This window comes from Ostrea edulis, chromosome 9 (assembly GCF_947568905.1).
Source record: "Ostrea edulis chromosome 9, xbOstEdul1.1, whole genome shotgun sequence".
Lineage (NCBI taxonomy): Eukaryota > Metazoa > Mollusca > Bivalvia > Ostreida > Ostreidae > Ostrea > Ostrea edulis.
Window position 1 is genome coordinate 9,558,229 of NC_079172.1, and position 12,016 is coordinate 9,570,244.

Genomic DNA, 12,016 nt, shown 5'->3' on the forward strand with positions numbered 1-12,016 from the left:
ATTTTCCAATCAACAATGACAGTTCGATTTCTTATATTCGTGTATTCTGTCGTGATAGTAAATTCATGTTCCAGATCCCCATACGGTGTATCGACGAAATGATGTAAACGAATGTTTTGTAACACTTTCGATTTTTGTCCTTCTATTTCAATACTTTAGAATTATGTAACACAATATCATAATCTGCATCTGAACGTTTAATAAATATTGACTTTATAAAGTACCATTTATTGAATTTGATGCATTCAGTTGTCTTGATATCGAAGTTTACAAATCAATAACACATAGTGGTACTCAGATTTCTCCCATGCATCCTAGCTTCTTCGATAGTTTCTGTTTACACCTGTTGAATACTTGTAAAGCCGCTCTGAGCATACTCGATTTTAACTGTGGATTACTACTTTCACCTGATCAAGACTTGGGGTTCTCGGCGGGTGTGACCAGTCGACAGAAGATTCTTGCTCCTCCTAGGCACCTGATCCCACCTCTGGTATATCCAGCGGTCCATGTTTGCCCAACTATCTATTTTGTATCTTTCATAGGAATTATGAGATTGATCACTGTTCGTTAATCTTCACCTTTCATATACATGTATCTTTATATATCAAATCACCACAAATACATTATATATATACACACACACACACACACACACACACACACACACACACACACACACACATATATATATATATATATATATATATATATATATATATATATATATATATATATATATATATGAAGTTGATTCGGCACAGTTGTAAATAAATATTGAAAATCAGAATGACACATTCCATAAAAAACAATCATTTACTGCTAGCGCTTTCTCCATGTCTGCATGGTTCATCAGGCAGTTCAAATATGTATACAAAAATTGTTTATTAACGTCTTTGTTATGACGTCAATAACCAGTTATAACGAACTGCCGGATGAACCATGTAGATACATATTTGAACTGCCTGATGAACCATGTAGACATGGAGAAAGCGCTAGCAGTAAATGATTGTTTTTTATGGAATGTGTCATTCTGATTTTCAATATATATATATATATATATATATATATATATATATATATATATATATTTACAAATACACGGGTTTTTTTCAGTGACTCCATGACTTGGAACATAATTTTGACATGAGATCGGAAAGTATTAACGCATGTTGTTATCCATACATATGTATCTAAAGATAACTAAAATGTTAAGTTTGATACAATGAAGTATTGTGATCATTTTCAACTTCAGGAGGTAGTAAAGTATCGTAATTTTTATATCAGATGATATATACATAATACATGTACATGGTAAAATGAGTTCTAGGTACTAAAATCTGATAACGTGTACCACCTGTTACTGGTAGAAAATCTCACGAAAATCGTGTCCCTAACAAAATGTTTTTCCCGTAGTCTATACCTCAGTACGTAAATCTAGTCATAAAACGGGGCAAACTGGGCTGGACTCTTAATGCATAATGTAATAAAAAATTCAACAGTTCGCAATCTTCTGTAAAATTCACAAAACATGACATTCCTAAAGTGTCAAGAATTTGCAAGACAAACCCTAAACCATATGAGGAAAGAATGGGCTGAGGGGAAAACGTCGCAGGAATACAAACAAATTCTAATTTTTGAATTTAAATACATAAATCATAACACTATATTTGTATATGGTATTCATGCATTTGTTCTTTCTGACGTGTTGTATCATATAAAATTTGTGTAATATGTTTACAACATTATGATTTAAACGAGAGAGCGAGGCAACATGTCTTTTAATGGAAACTGGGATCTAGGTTCTAAAGCACATTGCCTGTATGACTAAAGATACTGCACACTAAAATACAATACATTCGAAGTGCCATCACTTATTTCTTTGCGTTCTATCAGCCTGGAACATTGTGAAACAAATGCAGTGTAATAAATCTTATGTGTCATTTTATAGCTTCTTCATAACTCAATTTTGGAAGTTGAAATACATTCCTCGTCGCGTATGGCTTTATCGCGCACCTGCATAATTTATCAACGTCGTACTCAATTTAGGATGTACTACAGTATAGACGCGGATGCAATGTATTTACTGCAGTGACGACTAATGCAACTATATTCGAGTACATATACTTTTAAAAATGCAATATGCACTCAAGAACACAGGGTTATAAAAATATACATATTTCATGTAACAGGATTATAAGAAACTACTAATCTATTAATTCCTTTCATAGACTTGCTTTGTTCGTATCAAAGCTGGAATAATTTAGAAATATATTTTCAAATTGCAGAAATAACGAATTGTGACTTAAAATGTGTGTTTATATAGAACAATTTAAAAATCCTCCAATTTAAATAATCTCAATAGGTCTGCATTGAAATCAGTAACACCATATGCCTTTCATAATGTGTGTTTTGATTTTACTTGTATATAGTTTAATGTCGAGTCCCTTTAGCGAATTCTTAACTCCTGCAGTGACGTCATCATCTGTAGGTGAAGTGCCACTAACTTTGACCTAAGCCGATCGTTCAAAGTCGTAGTAGTGACGCGGTTACTTATAGCGTTAACTCAGACCGTGATACTGGGCCTCCAACCAAAAGACTCATGACTTCTACATATATAACTCCGGGCGCATGACAAGGGGACATTCAATACTTGTGTCAAAAGCCTTAGGTTTGATGCGGCGCCGTAGGATAGCAGACATACATGTACAATGTTTATACCTATTCATGAATCGATGATTTAGTTTGCATCATATACCTTTAATTCGTGGAAATGCTGTATAAACCTGTGATTTTGTGGGAGCAATATTGCCTTGATAGTTTTAAAAAATAAGCATATCCGTGGACTTTATTTGAAAAACGGTTATCGGGGATGAAGAGTCTTTAATATTTATTGCAGTTTAGATTTTCTTTTTCAAAAATTAGAAATGGAAAACTTACAGTTCGTTAATTATGTGCGTGTATTACTCTTCCAATTTACCTTGTGTATAACATATTCTTTGTATTATAACTTTACAGTGATTAGTAGTAGCATTATTTATGCATTGTTTTTTCACCCTCCATTACGTAATTTTATACTGTACTAAGCTGTATCAATGTTTACGAAAAAATAAAAAAAAAACCTTCACCATGGAGGCTTTCAATTATAACCCGACGAAATAAAAGGATTTTACAGAAACAGTTTCTGAGCAACTACTGAAGGATGTTCACGACATAAATTCTAATTTGATGGACATCGTTTTATACAATTAAAGGATTAACTACTTCTCACATCTCTTTCATGATGTGAGATGATAAGATGGGGGTATTTATCTCAAACATTCTACCATGCATTAAACATTATCTACAAGCACTGATAATGATTGCTACCTACGCTAGTATCAGAAATCGATGAATGACAAAAGCAATTCCATTCAACTTAAATTATTTCAATTTTTCAACGTATATTTTATTCCCACACTTAATAACATCGATAAGCTAATAATGACGAAATATATTCCATGAGCGTGGGTTCCCTTGGGATTTAATGTACGCTTATTTGCAAAATAAAAATCTTTAACAGGATTTACATAGGCTTATACATATTCTGATAAACCTATATCAAATTTAACATTACAGATATTGATACACCTCTTGAAATTAAAACCGATATGCCATCATTTGGTATATGGATATACATTTTGTTAGTCTGTAGTATTGACCATTCGCCGAATAAACAATTAATATCATGTCCATTATAAAAGCACTAATAGTTTGTTAAAATACGTAAAAATTAATTGATCTTCATATCAAGTGGTGCGAGGGACTCGTGAGCAAACTCTGAGATTAGGACAGAAAGGGGGGGGGGGTGACAACATACAGCAAATTTGAATCTACATTTATTTACAAGATGCAAATGCTGAAATGTTAATTAGACCAATGAGATTTTGGTTCTGATTTGCTCAATGAAGAATACGGCAACGGTTCACATATAGGGGTTGTTACATAAAATTTAAAAATATCTCCACCTTGATATCAAATAGGAATCTATGAAAAATTTTATTCCATGGTGATTCACAAAACATTACAAAGCTTTCCGTTGTGTTTCCTCTCCAGTTAATTGATAGAAGTTATGTTGGGCTTCTTATAATGGGAGGGGGGAGAGACCCCCGTCACCCGAGTTTGGTTGAAAATAAATACATTTGCCTATTCTTATGCACGTTCACTTGAAAATTGGGGGAAATACATACATTATATGGGGTGATATTCTGGATTGTGAATTGTACTGTGAATTTGTACCTGTGCTTTCCCTAACGGTAGCACTGCCAACCTATCAATCTCTCTCCCTCTCCTTTGTAATGTTATGGATTTCGATTAAACATTGAGAGTTTTCCACCAGTATACGATACACAAAGATCAGAGGCGTACACGTGTACCTACGTGTAAGTACGCATAAACTTCCATATTAGTTAGAAAAAAGAGACAACCGATTAAAAACTGAACTGAAATAAGTGGTAATAATTCAAACGATTAGTATATAAGAATAAAACTGCGATAAACAAGTACTTATCATAAAATACATTTAGTAAACATACACTGTACAGTACCATTGATTTGTTTTAATAATTGAATAATATAACCGCTTTTAGGAAGGCGGAAGTGAATGTGGAAGCTGTTAAATATTTTGACGTGTTGTATTATCTCGCTCAGAGAACTATTATTTGATAATATTTTCAATAATTCATATTTTATCTTTAGAAGTTTATATGACACTTTCTCTACGTTTTCCTCTACTATTCAAATAGACTGAATGATCAAGAGAAATCCACGGAACGTACGAATAGAAGGAAATGACCGTCAGAATTATATATATATATATATATATTACAACCGAAGAAGACCGGTAACACGGTCGGAATATTTCTATAAAGTGTTTAGAGTTGTTTTTTTGGTTTTTTGGGTTTTTTTTTTATAGATTTTACAATATATATATATATATCACAAAGCCGATAAAGTATACTCAGCTAGTTTCTTCAATACTTCAGGAGTATATCTTATATATATACAATATTGTTTACAATCCTGTTCACTATATTCAAATCTAAAATGAAGATGTGCGATATTACAGGGATCTACCACGGTTATACTGCAGATATAATGGACGTGCTATTACCGGTCTTTGAGATGTGGTATTATAATGGTTCGCTATTCCGTCGTAAAACGCAGTCAAGAAACCGCTACTACTGAATCATTTTAATCAAAGCACATCACCAAGAATGTCTCCGAAACCTCTCATAGTTATCATAAATGCTAATTGTAGATCAATCTCTTTCCTGTGGGAAGCATTTTTCAACATTAAAGATGCTATATTAGAAAACGGCGAGAGGTGACCCCTCTGACCTTAAGTATCTTGTATCAGAAACTTATTTATATTACATATACACTGTATGTGGTCTTTGTGCATAACAAAACATCAGAGAAAGCTGTCCATTTATCAAACATCAATTAATTACATCATCAGGAAAGATCAGACTGTGTATTCCCTACGTATTTTTTTCTGAAAATAAGAAGTCTGATAAAGACTTCATTGAGATTAATTTCTATAGCAAAAGCCATTGTGGTAAGCCGAATCGATGACTAGAAGATTTATGGCCCTGTCTTGCTATGTATACCGAATTTGATTAGTTATATAATAACAGATTTGCATCTTAAAAGGACTCTTTGATTTAAGTAACAGATTTCAAAATATCGTATTTAATGATTTTCACGGAAAAGGGAATCTCGACGAAGTCCGTGATACCGCTGAACTCTACAATCGATTTAGGGCCTCTGAAGCCAGTCCATGTCCTCACTACGAGTTCACTGCCTGAAAAATTGTTTATCATTCATATGCAAAGGATTTTAAGAAACTCGCTGTGTGAAGAAGGATGAAAATTGTTTACCGGCTTGTATATAGCAATGCCGAGGGAACGGCTACGATTGTATATTTTAAGCTGAATGAGTTTATGTAAAATATTTCGTAAATTGACAGTATCTGTAAAAGCGTTTAAATTATCTTCTCTTGTAAAATATTATTTCAACACCAATACTTTGATTGGGAATATAAATGTATACGGATTATTTTTTTCTTATCCACTCTTAAAAGATTTTATTTAATATAACAAACACCTGTACGAGTAAGTATTTAACTGATGAATATCCTTATAGTACCAAGAGTCATCTGAAAAGCAACAACACGATACAGGGTTATACACAGGATGACATCGATCTTCCTTAAAAAGACTTTCTATTTTGGCGCATTTGGTGGGTGGTGAGAAAGAGATAAAATGGTATAACGGAAGATCAGTCTACAGAGACTGTCGTTAGCAGACTTGAGATATGGATAACTACTTAAACATGGATTTCAATATCAGTGATCTTCTCTAAACACCAACCAATATATTTTTGAAAGATATTATCTCTTCCATTATAATGCCTTTTAACATACGATATTGTATGTTGAGCTATTTCGCAAAGCACTTGACATTTTTAAGAAGCAATTTCGTCCTATAACCAATCTTAATTCTCGTATTGAAGAAACACCAAATTACAGTATTAAAATAAAACGTGCTCAGCATTTATGCTATTTCAATTGGACCACATCTAAAGTTACGATAAGAATAAAGAACTTTAGATGATAAGGGCTTTCTTGGCCCCTATATATAACAAAACTCTATTTCTTATGGGATAAAAGCACTGTATCCATTACCAATTTCGTATCATATCTTGTAATCTAATGTCAGAAGTGAACGATTCATATTTTCTACCAGTAATATTATACCTGGAATATCACATACGCAATGGCGCTGTACATGTGTGAATCATTGTGCCATTTTTCATATGGAATATGGGGAATCATACATTTTAATTAGGATCACTTGTTGTAAAATTAAGATTTACAATTACATGTATATCAGAAAGTTGTGCATCCACTCATCATCAAAATAAAGATACTTATAATAACCTATAGAGATAACACCCATTTTGAGGACCATCATAAGCACATGTCAAAGATACAGCTATAGTTCTAACCATTTCACCAAGACACCGAAGCCAACTTCTGCACTGCATTTTAATTACAGCTGCATTTAATAAGCATGGACATGATGTTCTGATTAAACACCGGACTCCCCATTCTCATTCCGTAACCTCCCTGACCTGGTATCGACTGGCGATACTCAAACTTTCCTCTTTTATGATTTGGGTTATGCTTCTCTCGTGTGGCATCGAACGGCCGACGATCGTTTGTCTCGTTTTCGTCGTGCTGCAAGTCAGGGGCAATTAGACCTCAAAGATATCAGATGCCTCAGCCAGTAGCAAACAAGAAAACAAAAGAAACACGTTGTGATAAAATGACGGATCATCGCATATTTCCGAAAATCCTGATCACGATCTTGACCAACACATGCCGAAGCAGAAGAGAAAAAAGGGGATATTATGTTCTTGTTTACACGTTTGCTGATGACAGACAGATCTGAGAGCGAGTATGTAGTCATAAAGAAGGGGAACAGGAAGATGTAATTTGTTTCTATGGGAATGCAGTGCACACTATTCTGTATGACTGATAAGATTAATTACAAAGAGCAAGCCTAAAATGAATATACAATTGTTAATATGTTTGTCCTCATTTGGTTTGGATACAAGTTATGATACCTTACATACTATAAATTCGTTCCCCGATATAAAATGATTATGTAGGAACACATGTCACATAAAGGTTATTATTATACTTCGTAATACATAATAATTTATTTACTGTTTGTTATCTTAAATGTTTCATTTCAGGGTCTAGTAGACAGGTTATCAAAACGTTCTGAGACTAGCGCCGTAAAATTAACATCACATCTTCTCTCGATGAATTCTCCATTGAAATCAATTTTGGTTCCGGTAAGAACAATGAATCGTAAAATGAAATGTTTAACAATTATTTGCAAGAGACACTCTTTGGACATTAACAAAGGAAATTTTAAATTTTTTGTAAATCTGATCTATAAAAAGTATTATTGGCGCATTCACATGCAGTGTACTAGTATGATGCATCAGTCTATATCCGAGTCCAAGGACGACATATTTGCCAGCAGGCGCCCTGATTCTTGGGTATTTGGATAACCATATCAACTTCTCGTTTTCACAACCTCCATGATGGTTTATGTCGTATAAAAACAAGTAACTAGTGCAACTTTTGTACTCCTCCTATATTCTCAATTATTGATTTTATTTTACGTTGAGTGAAATGTTGACACTTTGACAATAGGTTTCTCCTACGGCGTCATATTTACTTTTTTTTCTGAAATCACTTGAAAATACGAACTGATAGGGAATTTTCAAATAGAGCTAATTGAGTGTGTTTTAAAAAAAACATTTTGTTAAATGATGGCATGATATGATTGAAACGCCATACCGGGTATTTTGAAGTTGCGCCTATTATGCATGCCATGAATGCTAGCAATGGTTTTTATTCCAGTTTCACTAACAAAATATAACGAACACTCGTGCAATACCAGTACTTAATATCTCTTGCTTCAAACATTATGATTACGATGGTCCAAGAACTTTTCGATCACCCCTCTTACAGTATACAGCAAGTTCCTTTATACATTACAACCTGCACGGTCGACCTTCTATACCATATACTCAAATATATTACCTTCTACACCATATACTCAAATATATTACCTTCTACACCATATACTCAAATATATTCACTGTGAAGTGTACGTTACATTACTGATTTGATAAACATATACTCTAATCCAATACACTAACAGTGTTTGTTATGGTATCATAAACGTCCCAGCTGAACAGGGATATTTATAACTGTTATCAAGCTCATTATAGGGAACTATTACGATGTGGATCTGATTGAGGTTCAGCTTCATTCAATTGACGACTCTTCCGGAAGACAATGGGTCTAGCAAATTCCAATTTATTGAACAGTCTGTCATTTGGATTCTTTTTACAAACAGTAAAAATGCCAAAGTAAGTTAAACGACTTGAGATAAAGTCGACTGTGATATATGGCTTGCCATTGATTTTGAAGACTGTAGATTGATGAAGAATTTAATGAAAACAGTCATCAGCGGAGATTAATAATAACTTGTTTTTTGTTCGCAATTGGACCAAGTATCATATCAGTTCTCCAACAGTTTGTTATTGCTACCACCTGGGTGTAAACAACGGTGTAACATTCAATGACTCACGTGGATATTCGCACCGATCTCCAGAGAATATGGTTTCCAAATAATGGTTTTTTTCTATCTTTATTTGCCTTGAAAAATATCGTGCGTATGTGCTTGCTATTTTCGATCAAAAGAGACTTAAACATGGATGCGTTTATCTCCTACAAATTAGTACCTTCTTTGGTATTCTAAATCTTGATGGTATCATTAGGTGTGATTTTGACGAGATAACGGTAATATGCATTAAAGTTAAAAACCCGAAGTTGTTGCGGAATTCATGTCTCCACTGGTATCTTTTAAATCTTATTCTAAACTGTGGTGTCAGTAATAGGCTTTGATCGTTTGCCTCCAATTTAGCTTATCAACGATCTCGTAATTAGGGGAAATTTATCGTTTAATTATATGTTTTCGTTCATGGAGAGGTATCATTCAAACTATAAATGTATGGCAACTAATTCTTCATACGAGTCCCTCAGTGTACCCAATTGTTAAATCATAGTGGTTCCTATCCTTCTGTTTTGGCATATTAAATTAATTTCTTTAAAAGATGGATGATATCGATCAATGTCAAGAGAGGCCATTCGTGTTACTAAATAACACATGTTAGCTACTTTCGTGTACATGTATGTACATAGTGCATTAACGTTACTACTCATTATTTTAGGCGATTGTACATGGACCCACTCAGAAACCGTTATCCACAAAAACATATGTACTCCACAAATTATTAACGAAGCTGACGTTTTACTTATAAATCAATTTGTAATGACTAAACCGGAGGACATGTACGAGTACATTTAGTGAAACGTTTAACAGTTTGATCTGATTTCCACCCTAGCGACCAGAGAGAATCGCCGTCAAGATATTTACTATCAGTGTCACAGGAATGAGCAGATAGTTGATCGCTGAAGTTACTTCATTCTTAAGTAATTACCTTATGAAGTCATTTGACGAGAAAAACTACACTAATTAAATCTACTAGGGGCCACACTAATCAATACACGACTCTTTCAGTTCATCATCATTATTACGTGTTAGTTTCTAAACTATGATCGCCATAATTTTATCTGATTATCATGAAATAACTGCAATACCACGAAGTGAATTGGTAACGATTTTTGTTGCACTTCTCCTTAGATAAGTTTCTGAAACGCTTTGAAAATTTCATAATCGATTTAACAAATGGCAAAGTCATCTTTTATTAGCGTTATCTGGTAAAATGCGAATATTGCAAGTGACAATTAAACGCAAAATTCATGCTACTTTCACAGTAGTTGATAAAATCTGCTATACGCTACCATACCTTGAATTGGAGCATAGAGATTGAGGGTCAAACAGTCCTCCTGACTATAGTTTGTGTGAAACATCCTTCGTCGAATCTGTTCTCTATGACCCTCTGGGTATCTGAGGGAGGGTGGCTGTCTTATTTGGGGACACACCTCACTGACGTATGAAGCGTCATGCACATATTGCCACTTTCTGACCACAGAGGCTGGTGGCATAAACCGTGTCTTCCCTCCTCTTAGTGACGCATACCTTATCCCTGCAAACTGTTCCACTTGTTTGAAAGTGGGGTCTTTAGGGTACCCTATAACACGACCCCTAACTTGTCCTTGTTTGATTTCCACAATACGTTGTCCAATTTCTTTTACATAAACTTCCGAAAGGCAAGAATCATGAGTTATCAGGATCACGAATCCCGCTATCAATACAACCGAACACATAACATCCATGTTCCAATCTCGTCAAAGTGTTTGCATGATTACATTATCGATGACCGAGAAGTCTTACCGGGAAAAGTCATGAATGTGTGCGATAAACTAGTCCGAATAGAGACAGGTATGGAGAAGGGTCCATTAATCCAGGTGCCAGCAAAGGCACCCTATACAAATACAATGGCACGCTAGAAGTATTGGTTTAATCTGTCAATGAAGCGCTGTCATATTATGGCGGTATATAGTTTAACTGATCGTTGGTGATCAGAACAGGTATTGATGGAAAGAGGCAGTTTAACGCTCGCAGACAACTATAACCTGCCACTTAACACTATCCAGCAATTTGTACACTCAATTTCATTAAGTGGCCAAATTCACCAAGAAATCTTTACGACATGTTCAAGTGGTGTCTCTTTGTATCTATGCTTCACTCCTAAAATCTAATTCCAAAGTCACAAAGAACAAATAGCGGTGCCTCCGTAGTGGTGGAGCGAACATATAAAACCAGCCAATGATAGTTGAAAATATCGTTATATACATCTTGATGTATCTGTATTCCAAACAAAATTAATTTCCATTGCAGAACGGCGCTCAAACAATCACATACGCCATCAACCAGCCACGTTTGACTCTTCTTATATATAAATAATAATGCTGAACTTTCATACACTGTTCGGCTCAGGTTGAGGGTTATCAATATAGAGAAGTATTAACTACCTCCATTATCTAAACACAAGGGGGGATCACAAAATACCATGTTTTTCTTTACGACTGAAACCCAAGAAATACGACTTAACAATACGACGAAGAAATTCAGCGTGTAATAAAACAATTCTTTTTCTTGTTCTCTCCCCACATTTCGACACTTAATGTCGAGTCAAACATAGAGATAGATAAAGAAGGCGTCCCAACGGAAAGAATCTACAAAATCGCAATATCCAAGACAGAGAGTGATTACAGGGAAGAGTTCGGCCAAAATAGCAATGCGATGTACTCAAAACATCACTAATACAAAGATAGAAGGCTTATAATGATATTCATAACTAGAGTTTGATTTATAGCATCTTCTTGTGAACTTCCTAACGATCGATGCACGACTAGGAATCA

At 34.5% G+C, this 12,016-nt stretch overlaps 1 protein-coding gene across 2 annotated transcripts in view; it reads right to left on the minus strand.

The window, feature by feature from the left end:
* The window catches only part of LOC125646525 (neuroligin-4, Y-linked-like), a 103,804-nt gene that overhangs the window by 66,872 nt on the left and 24,916 nt on the right, over nucleotides 1-12,016 (minus strand). The window contains exon 1 of one of the 2 annotated variants that reach the window (XM_048872871.2): nucleotides 10,498-11,858. The exons of the other annotated variant lie outside the window; for it this stretch is intronic. Within the exon in view, the coding sequence (XP_048728828.2) occupies nucleotides 10,498-10,927 (430 nt within the window). The 5' untranslated portion in view covers nucleotides 10,928-11,858. Of the gene's footprint in view, nucleotides 1-10,497; nucleotides 11,859-12,016 lie in introns of those variants that run through there. 2 annotated transcript variants of the gene reach the window in all.